The sequence below is a fragment of the Gymnoscopelus microlampas genome, assembly GCF_963454915.1.
Source record: "Gymnoscopelus microlampas genome assembly, chromosome: 15".
Classification (NCBI taxonomy): Eukaryota; Metazoa; Chordata; class Actinopteri; order Myctophiformes; family Myctophidae; genus Gymnoscopelus; species Gymnoscopelus microlampas.
The window spans coordinates 40,994,566-41,010,943 of record NC_139952.1 but is presented as its reverse complement, the minus strand read 5'-3'; the positions used below and the strand labels follow the sequence as shown (position 1 = coordinate 41,010,943).

General features: G+C 36.4%; 1 protein-coding gene across 11 annotated transcripts in view; it reads right to left on the bottom strand.

The window, feature by feature from the left end:
• LOC311062432 (uncharacterized protein) overlaps positions 1–16,378 on the bottom strand; it is a 106,480-nt gene that overhangs the window by 74,432 nt on the left and 15,670 nt on the right. Inside the window, exons 1-5 of one of the 11 annotated variants that reach the window (XM_084081470.1) lie at positions 3,065–3,245; positions 2,896–2,961; positions 2,746–2,817; positions 2,558–2,629; positions 1,484–1,561 (exon numbers count right to left, since the gene is read on the bottom strand). The exons of 4 other annotated variants lie outside the window; for them this stretch is intronic. In XM_084081470.1, coding sequence (XP_083937596.1) covers positions 1,484–1,561; positions 2,558–2,629; positions 2,746–2,817; positions 2,896–2,961; positions 3,065–3,110 — 334 coding nt within the window. In that variant the 5' untranslated portion in view covers positions 3,111–3,245. Of the gene's footprint in view, positions 1–1,483; positions 1,562–2,557; positions 2,630–2,745; positions 2,818–2,895; positions 2,962–3,064; positions 3,246–16,378 lie in introns of those variants that run through there. 6 more of the 11 variants (XM_084081472.1, XM_084081460.1, XM_084081463.1 and 3 more) reach the window with 6 other exon arrangements.

Genomic DNA, 16,378 nt, shown 5'->3' with positions numbered 1-16,378 from the left:
CTCCTCTCATTCTCTCTCTTTGCTCTAAACCTATCAAGCTTTCTCTCCATCTCCTCTCTTCTCTCAGACTCCCTTCTCAGCTCTCCTTCCAGCTCTCTTTTCTTCTCTTCATCCCTCTCCTCCCTCACTTGTCTCTCTAGTTCACTCGTTCGATGGTCGATCTTCCTGATGTCTCCCTCGTGCTCTTGGATGGATCCCTCTATCTTCCTCAGAGAGTCCTTCAGCTCCTTCTCAAACCTCTCCCTCATCTCCTGCTCCTCCATGTGTCTCCTCTCCTCCATGTCCCTCTGAATCTTTATCTCCATCTCTCTGACCTGGGCCTCTGCCTCCTGGTAGGTCTGAGTGCTGTAGAAGCTCTCTGTGTTTCGTGCCACCATGTTCTCTATCTTCTCCAGCAGCTGTGAAACCTGACCAGCATTGCTGCTGTCTGTAATGTTGAGGACGTGGCATCTGTTCCCACATTTATCTACAAGCTGCTGATGTTCCTGACTGCCTGCTTGGAGAAACTCCTCAACACTCTGCTTCTTCACACTGTCAGTGTGGATAATGATGACAATGCTGTGTTCCCAGCAGCTCTCTCCAAACGCCTCCTGCATCTTCTCCATCATCCCTCTCACCTCTCCTTCAGAGGGCTCTGCTGGTATGACCAGGAGGAAGGCATGGGGACCCGGGGCAGACAGACGTACACACTGCCCCACATCCTGCCTTGTGTCCTCCAGTGAGCGTCCAGAGAAGTCTGGAGCGTCCACCAGCACCAACCGTCTCCCACAGACGTCACCCTCTCTCCTCCTACTCCTCTGACTCAGTTCAGAGGAGCTGGCCTCAGCACCAAACACCTCCCTGCCCAGGATGGTGTTTCCTACTGCGTTCCTCACAGCTACAGTCCTCCCCAGTAGCACCAGTCTCAGCTCAGACACAGAGGGAGACACTGGTGAGTCAACAATGTTGTCTGCTGACACTGAAAGACAACACAATGGAAGAATACAGTGAAAATGCTACATCACAGGCATTGTTCAGAGACTATTTGCATGCATAGTGTGAAAGACTCATAATTGCTGTCCTGTTCTGGGACAAATTGGTCATCTTCAGACATGTTTGATAACCCTAGCTCTTAATTGTATCGTACTATAAATGATAAAATCAAGTAATTTGTAAAGAAGCGGTTGGTGACCCAATGTGTGTCAGAGGAAACACATGGTAGTCTACACCACCAGACCAACAGTGGGGGATTTGGCAACAACAGGGAACACAAAGCACATTGAGAATTGGCAATGACAAAATTGGAAGAGAAAATGATAATGAATGAATGAATAAATAGGTAGACATATTCCACTGTCTCTTAACTCCATACATCAAGGTTATACATGTATCTTTATTCACTAAGTTTAAACCTTGTCCACTAATTGCACTTAAATGTTTAGAGATGAACACATAGTGTATAATATTCCTTGCTAGACTATTTGTAAAAGTAGCATAGACTCACTATCTGGAGGATGACCTTTACTGCGTCTCCTCTTCCTCACTGGTAGAGAGGAGTCTTCATCTGTGGTCTCTCCACCCACTGCAACACAACACAGACATCAATCAAACAGTCCAGGTGGATTAAATACCAAGGAGAGTGAAAGGAGAGCCATGTTCTATAGCCACAAAATCTGCACACACATCACTAATGTGGTGTGTATACGTGCTCTAATCTGTGATGTCATGATGAGATGCAATGGTGTGGTTCTGACATCAAATAGAAATACTTGCACTGTTTGACCATTCACAATTACCTTCTTTTCTTTTGTGTTAGTCTTTAATGGTAATGTTCATGTGTTTTTACACCCTTATTGACAGTCTTAAGGTCTGACTACACTTCTATAGGTGAGAGGACAGCAGATGGTTGAGATTATACTACAATTTGGTGTCTGCAGACACACATGCATTCAAGAGCAATACAGGCAACGCTCAATACTATAATACTCATAATCTAACAACTTTCTTCCAGAAAACTGATGGATTTGTGAGAAGATGTTTACTGTGGTTTTACTCTATCTTGCGTCAGTTATTTCTGTGCATTCCTGTTATACTCTGACGGCCAGAAATTCAAATTAATTCCCTCAACAAAGCTTCGAGAAGTATTTTTTATTTACTTTTTAATTTTGCACGGGTGTATTCGATATTACAAACCTGGCAACGAACGTCACGTCAATTTCAAGTCCTTTATCGTCACATAATATAATACAGCAGGTATAGTGATGAATATCCTTTCATTATCTCCTCAAACAGAGCATCTATTTTTCTTTTCTAACACATTAGCAGTCAGTGGGCTTGTCCGCACGTAAAGTACACACAATAACACAATCTGAGATGCACAGACATGAACTGGTGATGAAATTTACATCATTATGTAGATTTCCTATTTCTTGTCAATAGAACAAGTATAAGCATAGAAAGTTAAGAGTTTCATTTATAACACATTTTAAAGGCAGGCTATGAAACTGAATGCATGACCAGAATGAATAGTGTAACATCATGAAGTTCAACAGAAATTGAAAGAGTAACATGGACTCACAGTTTGGAGGAAGATATCCCATACTGTGTGTCCTCCTCAGTGGAAGAGTGGAGTCTGTGTTCTCTCCATCCTCTGCAACACAACATAAATAGTCAAAGTATTGACGATAGTACAAAAGAAAGGTGTTACTGGGCTATTAAATGATACTGGATGTATTTTACAGTACTTTTGCACTTTTGATTACTAACTTTCTGGAGGAATGTTGATGCTCCATCTCCTGATTGGTAGCTTGGGGTCTGCTGTAGAGGTTAACCCACTCTCTATAAGACAAGACAACTATTTATCATCTTACTAATGTTGACGACACACATAAAGGAAATATATTTCATTTTACTGACCAGTCTTTTGGTCTGATTCAGTCCTCAGTTTCTCTAATTCAGTCTTCAGATCACAGATCTGCTGAGCTGCAACGTTGAAGATATACTTAATATATTAAATAGTATTCATTATATAATAATAATAATAATCAAGAGAGATAAGGTCTATTTTTAATTATCCATTTCTCACCAAGCTGTTTGTTTTCAGTGATGACATCATCCCATTCCTCTTGCATCGTCTTCAGCTCTTCATCTTTCTGATTCAGTTGTTGGTATGTTTCTGTTAGTAGTTTATTACTTTCATCCAATTCTTGGCCTTTCTTTGTAAGTAGTCTATTACTTTCATCCAATTCTTGGCCTTTCTTTGTAAGTAGTTTATTACTTTCATCCAATTCTTGGGCTTTTTTTGTAAGTAGTTTATTACTTTCATCCAATTCTTGGCCTTTCTTTGTAAGTAGTTTGTTACTTTCATCCAATTCTTGGCCTTTCTTTGTAAGTAGTTTATTACTTTCATCCAATTCTTGGCCTTTCTTTGTAAGTAGTTTATTTCTTTCATACAATTCTTGGCCTTTCTTTGTAAGTAGTTTATTACTTTCATCCCATTCTTGGCCTTTCTTTGTAAGTAGTTTATTACTTTCATCCAATTCTTGGCCTTTCTTTGTAAGTAGTTTATTACTTTCATTATTACTTTCATCCAATTCTTGGCCTTTCTTTGTAAGTAGTTTATTACTTTCATCCAATTCTTGGCCTTTCTTTGTAAGTAGTTTATTACTTTCATCCAATTCTTGGCCTTTCTTTGTAAGTAGTTTGTTACTTTCATCCAATTCTTGGCCTTTCTTTGTAAGTAGTTTATTACTTTCATCCAATTCTTGGCCTTTTTTTGTAAGTAGTTTATTACTTTCATCCAATTCTTGGCCTTTCTTTGTAAGTAGTTTATTACTTTCATCCAATTCTTGGCTTTTTTTTGTAAGTAGTTTATTACTTTCATCCAATTCTTGTTTTTTTTCTGTTAGTAGTTTGTTACTATTCTCCAGTTCTGTCCAGACCTGCAGATCTACAGAACATATATGTTTAGATGAACCACAGACATTGTAACGTGTGTGTGTGTGTGTGTGTGTGTGTGTGTGTGTGTGTGTGTGTGTGTGTGTGTGTGTGTGTGTGTGTGTGTGTGTGTGTGTGTGTGTGTGTGTGTGTGTGTGTGTGTATAATTGTTTCATTGATAAATGTACAGTATAATAAAGTTGAATGTATAGTTTTCATTAAGTCTATTGTTATCCTACTTACCAAACACATGAGCTGAATTCAGTCTTCTATTCTTCTGCTCTGCTGTCTCCTTGCTGAGATACGCTTTAGCTTCAGCTTTAGCTTTAGCTATATCTACATAAAGAGAAAACTGTGTTTTAATAACAACTCTTCATCATGTTATACTGACTGGATAATAAATACATTTAACATTAAATCAACTTCAGTCTTGAATACATGTACATGAAGAAGAACAGGCATGCAAGAATCTGAACACATCAGATAAAGACAGACTTTGTATACCTATTGTAAACATTATTATATTATAGTATTATATACATTATTATTATGTAAATATAAGCTGAATTACTGATTTGTGTGAATAATTATGTCACTCTCCTCCCATGGCTCCTGGGTTGAGAGTTCAAGGTAACTCAACTAAATAAATACATAAGTACAGAAGTGCCATAATATTAATTTGTACATCTAATTGTAGGATGGGGAATGACTGATTTAAGCAGTCATACCTGCCTGAGTCAAACTAATTGGACTCAGAGCTATAGGTGTAACTAAGGATAAATCAGTCATCTCCACAAACATTCAGAGAGAGACACTGTCCAGACAGAAGTTATCATCTGCTCTCCCCTGTAACAGATGTGTAGTTTCCTTGTGGCTTTGTACCACAGTACAGTAAACACTAAAGGCTAGGGATGTTCGATATTATCGGCCGATATTAGCATAAAAATCGATATCGGAAAATATCGGTATCGGTTTAAACCCGCCCCCCCCCTTTTTTTTTTTTTTTTAATAATTTACAGGAGTTCTTACTGTATGATATGTGTGATATGAAATTTGAGCTTACCCTAATCAAAGTAATCCCCGCATATATCGGTATCGGTTGATATCGGTATCGGTAATTAAGAGTTTGACAATATCGGTATATCGGTTATCGGTAAAAAAGCCAATATCGGACAACCCTACTAAAGGCATAGCCAGCAGAATGTATCTCCACGAAGGTATTCAAAATATACGAAGGGGTCCTTGGGGCCAGAAAGCACTGTTTATTCACACTGGGTGAGTGGGTGTGATTCCTTTTTTTCTTGCAGAGACTTTCATTTTCTGTTAGATAACAACCGACTTCATACAAGACTGTTGTGATATCTGATCATGCCTGTGACCTTTGAACTCTCTCTTGCAGGACAATCAAACCAATCCAGATCCCACTGGCCTTTTGATTCACTCCTACTCTCAGACCATGACTTTCTCAACGTTGTATCAGGTCAGATACATTTCTTCATAACACTAATGTCACACCAGGTGTTTCAGCCTATGAGAGATGTTTACATCTTCTATTAGAGGACAAATTATATCATATGGTTTCTGAAGCAATGCATGAAATGAACTGCTCTTATTACAAGTCTAGATAATGAATTCCTCCTCTCCAGATATCTCTTAATTCTCAAGGTTATTTGATACACTGGTTGGTATAACAATCAGAACATATGTTATTAAAATGGAATCATACTCTATCTGAGTCAGTTATTCAGCTCATGCAAATTGTCAGGACCAGAGAAGGGTGCATATCTGGTACAGGGATGAGATGGGTTGGATTACGCTGAATATTGTCTATGGGTGTGTTGCAGGTGGATTCAATCATGGTCAATGAAATTATCACTTTTTATTACAGTGCATTCTGCATTACACAGTGTCATGGAAGAAGAGGCCTAGACATTTCTCTAAGAGCAAACTGATGTAACATAACATTAGCTTGGGGTTAGTGATGACTGGCAATGAGCCAATGAGAAACTGTCAGTTTGTGTAATAATCTAGTTGACCAATCAGTAAGGCTTTTATGAAGGAGAAACCTACAGTATATGGATATTTGCCTTCAATATTCTGTGTGAGTCATGACGACAAAGTGGTTGACACCACAATTGCTGGATGCTGCTGATTTGCAAACCACACCCCCTACTGCACCTCTCCTCCCACACCAGTGTACAGTGAATCCCCAAAACACCAAATACAGGCAGTGGGTAAGAACTCTGAGCCACTGCACAATGGAGGATTGCCAATTCATCCTAAGTCAGTGCAACTATTGACAGTGCTCCTGATCCAAAGAAGAGCCCTTAAAGTTTACCCACCCTTACTCTATTGGAGTCATTTCTTTCTGCACCAGCTTCTCTTCTAACTTTGAATTCTTTCCTACCTATTTCTTCAAAATCCACACTTTCTGTGGTTACTGTTGTTCAGGCCACCTTTAGAATGTATACACAACTTTGTAGACATTTCTCTATCAGACAATTCCACTGTAAATCACCCTTCATAATAATCCTTTCTTTCCTCTCTTACACCATGATGGGGTGTTTGATGCCTGTCACTGTTATTGAGAATGATAGAGTCCCAATAGTTGTTGGTGTCACGTCCACACCCATCGAAGCACGCACACACTGAGTAGCCACAGTATTTATTGCCTCACTCATGCCACTATTCTCTGCCTGCTGATCACACCAGTTCAACTCTAGTCTAGCTCGCTTCAACCTGTTATTCGGAACCTGTAATTCTGCCTGTTTGTGACCTCTGCGTGTATCTGGGTTTTACGCTTATGCGACACGTTGTGAGCTTGTCGATCAACTATTTTCTGTGAAAGCCTTCCCCACGATAAGGATGCTGAGGTTTAAGTGTTTAAATAACCTAGACACGACATAGAATTATTAACCATGCAGACTGCCCCCTCAGAACTCTGACCCACGCTCCCCCTTTGACTATGTCTCTGCCTGGTCCCTTTGCCCCCGGTTGCTTCTCCCCCCCAGCCTTTGTTCAATAAAACCCGTAAACCTGTTTAAATAAATAATAATGTGAAAAGGTCTTGTAGGTTTTGTATTCAAACTAAAAACATTAGTAGGCTACAAGAGGTGATTTGGGAATCTCATGGCCTTAAATGTTTTAGACCTGAAACAATATAAGATACAATGGCTGTTTAGAAAAAAATATATTTTGTACATAAAGATGACAGATTATTATTATTAATTTAATTGTTAACTACTTAAACTCTATGGTTGGTTAAAACAGCAAACATTAGTACAAGAGGTGATTTGGGAAGCTCATGACCTTAATAATAACTTATATTTGTATTTAAATTAAATTAATTTGATTAATTTAACAAGAAAATTACACTATCCTTGTAATAAAATGTTAGACTTGAAACATCAAGCAATGTAAAATACAATGGTCATTCACTGTGAAGACTTATTAGATCCATTCAACTTGTGTTCTATGATTGTGAGAACGTGGGTGTTCACTCTCCATTCCGACATCTCACCACTCCGACTAGTGGCTTCCGCGTGCGGTTAGGGTTAGGGTTAGGGTTAGGTATAGGGTTCGTCAACGTCGGAAAGGCGACATGTCGGAAAGGAGAAATGCACCCGAGAACGTGATATTAATATGAAAACACATCAGAGAACATGAAGTAGAATATGTTTGATACTCACCACCTTCATATTCATAATGCATAAAAAGAAAAAGAAAAACACATTTGTTTAGAAAACTGATATTTTATACATAAAGATGACCGAGTGTTTTCTTATGAGTTGTTAGATAACCTGGAATAAGAAATGTAATTATTCAATATATTAGTCTGTGAGGTTGTACATCAGCTATTTTTAATGAAGATATTTGGTATAGAGGGGAAAAGTGATCCAAGTACAGAGTTAACTCAGGTCTGTTTCACTAAGTATAGAGGGTTTCATTAGTTAAGACCCCTTCAGTTTGTATTCGGCTGATGATAAGATGACAGATTATTATTATTATTATTTCCATTGTTTAACTATTTTAACCCTATATGGTTGACCGGGGTCCCTCAGGGCTCTATAGTAGTGTCTTTTCTGTTTTCTCTGGGGAAAGCTTTCTCTGAAAATAGCTGATCGACAAGCTCACAACGCATCACAGTAGGTACAGTAGGACACTTTGTGAGCTTGTTTATCAGCTATTTTCTGTGAAAGCCTTCCCTATAATAAGGAGTCTGGGGTTGAAGTGGTTAAATAACCTAGACACAACATAGTTATTAAATAAATGAATCTGCTATCTCATAATTGTGTATGATAATCTGTCAATAATATGAATCAGTTTGGCTGTTAACTTAAATGACACTATTTTGTACTGCAGTGGTTCTCAACCTGTGGGTCAGGACCCCCAGGGGGGTCCCCATATTATTTTGGGGGATCCCCAGATGATTAGCTTAATGTGCAACATTGTTTTCTCACTCAACAGTAAACAAACCAACATACAGTATAAGAGTATACAGGGTATCTGCACATTTCTAAAGTGACAATTTAAGGACTTTTAAGACCTTTTTAATACCTCTAAAATGAAAAGGGAAAAGAGACCATTAAGGAGGCCCAGTTCAAATATAATTACAAATATCTTCATTTTGAATGAAGATATTTGGTATAGAGGGGAAAAGTACAGAGTTAACTCAGGTCTGTTTCACTAAGTATAGAGGGTTTCATTGGTTAAGACTCCTTCAGTTTATATTCTGCTATGGTGAAAACTTGATGTCAATCTGAATTGATGTAATACTCACCCAACCCTAGTTCACGTTCACATTCATCATTCATGTAAAGAGAAAACACATGGTTGGAATGGTTTACAAAACTGATACTTCACAAACAAATAATAGAATGTGTTAAATTAATCAACTATCTCAATTATTTTACAAAGTAATAGCTTGCTTCATTAATCATAATGATTCAGCATTCTAATTACAACATTCTGATTTCATTTGTGAAGTGACTAAATATCAGCTTAGAGATACAATTCTACACTATAGTATATATTAAGAGTGAAACATTTTCATCTGCTATGACAGATTGGTTTAAAGTAAAATGATCAGTTTCATAGTGAAAAGAAAAGTGTTCAGTACTTGAATCAATCTATTGTCTGATGTCAAGATTATTTGTTATTCATGTCAACTGTTTCTGCAGTCCATGCCATTTATTATTAACCAGCCTTGTTGACACCAACTTGACATATTTTTAATGTTTGCACAAAACGTTCACCTCCACACTACTCAGGAATCAAGTTTATCCTCCATAATAATCTTCTGATTCATTCATTTAATCTTCCTCAGTATGCCATCATTTATATCTGGTATTAACATGCATTCTGTATCTGTATATGTTAACCCTTTAAGACCGGGAACGCATCTCTGTCATTTTAAGATTTCTTTGGCTATTCAAAAATAGCAGATATACAAGCTCATAGCGCGGCACCGAGTGCTGCGCTATGAGCTTGTAGATCTACTATTTAAAAAAGAAACTTGTGATAATTTGAGCAAATCCTTGAATATGTATTTTTCTTTAAGCAAACATTTTTAACTCTGTTACAACTTCTGGGGGTCCCTGGGACAAAATATTTTGAGATGGGGGTCCACAGCCAAATACATATCATTTTGGGTGGTCCTTGACATGAAAAGGTTTGGGAACCACTGATATTTTAGCAACATACAGTACGTTCAAAGATTTGAGATAAAAATGTTTGCTTTAAAAACATATATATTCAGAGATTTGCACAAATTTTCACGAAAAAAATAAATATATATATATATATATATATATATATATATATATATATATATATATATATATATATATATATACATATATATTCAAAAATGCCAGATGTAAAAGCTCATAGCGGGCTCATACTGGGTGCAGCACTATGAACTTGTATATCTGCTATTTTTGAATAGCCAAAGAAATCTGAAAGTGACACAGATTCGTTCCGGTCCTAATGGGTTAAGGGAGAACACATGTTAGTGTAATATGTAAACACATAGGATGGATTGTGATGATTGGAATGTAATCACATGTCAGACCACATCAGAAACTGCTCTGACACACAGAGTGATGTGAGTGGGACGTAATGAGTCCAAGAAAATACGTGTTCTTGTTCCTGAGGTTGTGTGTATGCATTTGTCTTTAACACTTTATTTATAGTTTGTGGATACAATAATTAGAATATGTTTTATTTAATGATCATTTGTGAGCCTAACTACCATTTAACTGGGTCTGGAAGATCCTATAGCACAGTGTCATACAAACATACATGAGAGATTAACATGATCACATTATTGTAGGATACATGGTTACATTCTGAGCTGAATCTATGTTCTGCCATGTAGACCTGTAAGCTACACTGCAGGTTTGAATCTCGGGTAAGACATGAAAGCTACAGAGTGCAGCTTTAATGTATCCTTTAATATGATTGGATGTCATCAATGAAGTCATCATCATCAGGTGTGAACTGGAGCCAAATCACACTGTGATCATTATGTTTATGATCAAAATGTCTCAAATCAAATCAGAGAGACCAATAAGCTATCAGAAAGTGACCATATGGTAAATAATGAAGACTTAGATTACAGTAAACACTTATAGTCATTATATGAAAGCACAGTGTAATTTATACATGGAGAGATAAACATGATTACATAATTATATATACATATCGTTGCTGTCGGGCAGAAACCTTGAATCTCCATATTTTAACTTTTATGTTTGTTTGTTATTTTGTAACCTGGAATAAGAAATTAAATTATTAAATCAATTAGTCTGAGTTTGTACATCGACTATTTTTAATGAAAGTCTATATCTATTTGGTATAGAGGGGGAAAGTGGTCTAAGTACAGAGTTATCTCAGGTCTGTTTCACTAAGTATAGAGGGTTTAAATGGTTAACACTCCTTCAGTTTGTATCAGGGTTGCATTGCTCATGGGACGGCCTTGCACGCCGTGCAAGAACCTATTTGAACAGGAACACGCGCAGGCGCATGCATACATTTAAAACTACTTTAAATTCACACCTCAACAAAGTTAACAAAGGCTGCCGACAGCCGGTTGTCACACCAGCATTAATTAACATAGGATTCACATAGGAATGAGTCTAGATGCATATCAATTGTCCATTGTGTGACCTGTTGTGTAGGTGTTAAGCGACGTGTGTGTTACGTCATTAAAGTAGAGTGCAACCATTTACCAAATCAGCAATGCAACACTGGTTTGTATTCTGCTATGGTGAAAACTTGATGTCAATCTGAAAACATATTGGAGGCCATGAAGTAGAATTGATTTAATACTCACATCCGTCTAGTTCACGTTCACATTCATCATTCATGAAAAGAGAAAACACATGGTTGGAATGGTTAGAAAACTGATACTTCACAAACAGAAATATTACTAATAATTAGCAAATTGTTAAGGAACCTGAAATATGGAATGCAATAATAGAATGGGTTAAATTAATCAACTATCTCAATTATTTTACAAAGTAATAGCTTGCTTCATTAATTATAATGATTCAGCATTCTAATTACAACATTCTAATTTAATTTGTGAAGTGACTAAATGTCAGCTTAGAGATACAATTCTACACTATAGTATATATTAAGAGTGTCACATTTTCATCTGCTATGATAGATTGGTTTATAGTAAAATGATCAGTTCCATACAAAAAATTAAAGTGTTCAGTACTTGAATAAATCTATTGTCTGATGTCAAGATTATTTGCTATTCATGTCAACTGTTTCTGCAGTCCATGCCATTTATTATTAACCAGCCTTGTGGGCACCAACTTGTCATATTTTTAATGTTTGCACAAAACGTTCACCTCCACACTACTCAGGAATCAAGTTTATCCTCCATAATAATCTTCTGCATTCATTTAATCTTCCTCAGTATGCCATCATTTATATCTGGTATTAACATGCATTCTGTATCTGTATATGTTAAGGGAGAGCACATGTTAGTGTAATATGTAAACACATAGGATGGATTGTGATGATTGGAATGTAATCACATGTCAGACCACATCAGAAACTGCTCTGACACACAGAGTGATGTGAGTGGGACGTAATGAGTCCAAGAAAATATGTGTTCTTGTTCCTGAGGTTGTGTGTATGCATTTGTCTTTAACACTTTATTTATAGTTTGTGGATACAATAATTAGAATATGTTTTATTTGATGATCATTTGTGAGCCTAACTACCATTTAACTGGGTCTGGAAGATCCTATAGCACAGTGTCATACAAACATACATGAGAGATTAACATGATCACATTATTGAAGGATACATGCAGTGGTGGAAAGTAACTAAGTACATTTACTTAACTGTACTTAAGTAATATTTTGAGGTATTTGTACTTTACTTGAGTATTTCCAATTTCCAATACTTTTACTTCTACTCCACTACATCTCGGATCAAAATATTGTACTTTTACTCCACTACATTAGTTTGAAGACTTTAGTTACTAGTTACTTTGTAGATTTTGATTATTATTATTACAAAACCTACATTAACCACTTCAGCTCTGTATACATTTCGGCCATTTGAAAATAGCCGATCTACAAGCTCACAATGCGTCACAATGCAACACATTGTGAGCTTCTAAATCTGCTATTTTCAAAATATCTTTTTTAAATTTAAAAAATCTGAAATGGGACATTCTGCATAATGGGTACTTTTACTTTTGGTACTTTAAGTACATTTTGATACCAATACTTTTGTACTTTTACTCAGGTAGATTTTGAATTCCGGACTTTTATTTGTAACAGAGTATTTCTACATTGCAGAATTGAGACTTTTAAAGTTAACACTTATGGCCGTTATATGAAAGCACAGTGTAATTTATAAATGGAAAAATAAACATGATTACATAATTATATATACATATTGTTGCTGTCGGGCAGAAACCTTGTATCTCCGTATTTTAACTTTTATGTTTGTTATTTGGTAACTGAATGCCTTACTGCATCATACTACAATGTCACACATCAATTGCAAAAATAGCCGATCTACAAGCTCACAACGCGTCACACCGTGACACGCTTGCAGATCGACTATTTTTGCTAGTTTTTTTTTTTTTTTAAGTGGTTAAGTTTGGGGTTTTATATTTGATGAAGAGTATTAACAATAGCTTGTGACTAAATAATAACTACATTAGATCCTTTAGAACACAGTCATGTTAGTTTTTTCCCATTTCCTGAAAAGTAACAGTTTTGGACATACAGTACAAGGTTTCCACCTGACATCTACAATATCACGGTTAATGATAATTAACTTTGTGAGTTTGTACATCGGCTATTTTTAATGGAGATATTTGGTATAGAGAAGAAAAGTGGTCCAAGTACAGAGTTAACTCAGGTCTGTTTCACTAAGTATAGAGGGTTTCATTGGTTAAGACTCCTTCAGTTTGTATTCTGCTATGGTGAAGACTTGATGTCAATCTGAAAACATATTGGAGGCCATGAAGTAGAATTGATTTAATACTCACAGTCCACTAGTTCACGTTCACATTCATCATTCATGAAAAGAGAAAACACATGGTTGGAATGTTTAGAAAACTGATACTTCACAAACATAAAGATTACTAATAATTAGCAAATTGTTAAGGAACCTGAAATATGGAATGCAATATTAGAGGTTAAATTAATCGACTATCTAAATTATTATACAAAGTAAGCTTGCTTCATTAATCATAATGATTCAGCATTCTAATTACAACATTCTAATTTAATTTGTGAAGTGACTAAATGTCAGCTTAGAGATACAATTCTACACTATAGTATATATTAAGAGTGAAACATTTTCATGACAGATTGTTTTTTAGTAAAATGATCAGTTTCATAGTAAAAAGGTGTTCAGTACTTGAATCAATCTATTGTCTGATGTCAAGATTATTTACCATTCATGTCAACTGTTTCTGCAGTCCATGCCATTTATTATTAACCAGCCTTGTGGGCACCAACTTGTCATATTTTTTTATGTTTGCACAAAACTTTCACCTCCACACTACTCAGGAATCAAGTTTATCCTCCATAATAATCTTCTGATTCATTCATTTAATCTTCCTCAGTATGCCATCATTTATATCTGGTATTAACATGCATTCTGTATCGGTATATGTTAACCCTTTAATACCTGGAACGCATCTCTGTCATTTTAAGATTGTTCTGGCTATTCAAAAATAGCAGATATACAAGCTAATAGTGCGGTACAGAGTGCCGCGATATGTGCTTGAAGATCTGCTATTTTTGAAAAACGTTTGAACATTTGCGCGAATCTTTGAATATGTATTTTCCTTTAAGCGAACGTTTTTAACTCTGTTACAACTTCTGGGGGTCCCTGGAACAAAAAGTTTTGAGGTGGGGGTCCACGGCCAAATACATATCATTTTGGGTGGTCCTTGACATGAAAAAGTTTGGGAACCACTGATATTATAGTAACATATGTTCAAATATTTGAGATAAAAATGTTCGCTTTAAAAAACATATATATTCAAAGATTTGCACAAATATTCACACAACTTTTATGTGTGTTTGTTATTTCATAACTGAATGCCTTACTGCATCATACTACCATGTCACACAACAATTGCAAAAATAGCAGATCTAAAAGTTCGCAACGCTTTGTGAGCTTGTAGATTGGCTATTTTTGCTAATTAATTATTTTTTTGAAAGTGTCTAAGTTTGGGGTTTTGTAAATATTTGATGAATAGTATTAACAATAGCTTGTGACTAAATAATAACTACATAAGATCCTTTAGAACACAGTCATGTTCTTTTTTTCTTTTCCTGAAAAGTAACAGTTTGGGACATAAAAGGTTTCCACCTGACATCTACAATATCACGGTTAATAATGCACAGTGACAGTAGATCACTTACATGAAAATAATCCCACAGCAATCTCCTCCTCCTGTTCTCCATGTTTGACCTGACAGATGTAAACTCCATAATCTGTATATCTGTAGTCTCTCAGTGTCAGAGACACTTTGCCTTTCTGTAGATCCTGGATGTTCAGGGTTAATCTGCCCTCGTAGCCCCTCCCCTCTATCACCTGACCATTCTTATAAAGGTAAATACACTCTGACTCCTTAAACCACCTGATTGTCATGGAAGACGCGCTGGTCTCAGGAGAGAGGTGACAGGGGAGGGTGACATTTTGACCTGGATAACCCCCAGCACAGCCTTTAGTGACAAGTTTAAAGTCACCTGGAGTGAAGAAAAGACACAGTTAGTGAAGAAAGAATTACCGTTCATTTAAACTTAACCATAATTAAGAAGACATGCAGTGATGTAACCAACACTTTACAATGACACCCCCCCAACACACACACACACACACACACACACACACACACACACACACACACACACACACACACACACACACACACACACACACACACACACACACACACACACACACACACACACACACAGTTTGTCTTCTATATCTTCAATAATTAATTTCCAAAAGGATTCAACAGGTTATAAAGTCGAAGCAGCTCTTTGCTACAAGGAACATAAACATAATTATGATCAAGGCAGAGTTTTGCTTTAGCTAATTAAACACTGAATAGGACTGAAATGATTAGAACATCTGATAAGCTTCTGTCTTGGTCTTTATGACTTGAACCAAGTTATGTTATAGTTACTAATGGAGCTCAGCACCTTCTCATATCCTCACTGTCTGACACAAACCTTGTATGTCCAAGTAGTTATTATTCACTCACAAGCTCTTGTTAATACTTTATAAACACGTAACAGATCTACAAGTTCACGTTGTGAGCTTGTAGATCAGCAATGTTTTGCTACCTTTGTGTGACACTGTAGTATGATGAAGTAGGGTATTGATTTATGAAAAAACATAAAAAGTTTAAGTATAGAGATACAAGGTTTCTGACTCAACAGGGAGGATATATTAGTGGACGTTAGGGTGTTCATTTAATCCATTTGCCTAATGAAGACCTACATGGTCAAAACGTTGCCCTTATAATACACTTGTTATGGGAGCTTTAACTCAGTGTTTTCTTATTTATTATATTTGACCTCTCTTTGATTTCTGTCTTTTTATCTGACACCTGGCCTAAATACAGACACAAGCCTCAAAGCTGGCACAAGCAGACTGAAGAACACTTTCCTCCCCCAGGCTATAAGACTGATAAATAAGAAACAACAATGAACATCTTCTGTGGTATTACGGCCTTGTATGCTGTTTGTTTTTAACTGTTTTTAACTGTTTTTAACTGTTTTTAACTGTTTTTAACTGTTTTTAACCTGCTACTATGAATGACATCCTGTCACATACAGGGAATGTTTTGGAAAAGTGGATATATTTTACACATTTTCTGCCAAAAACTGCCAAGGGATTTGATACTATATGACATGACCTCCAATTACAGCAATTAATTATTGGCTGAGAGTACACA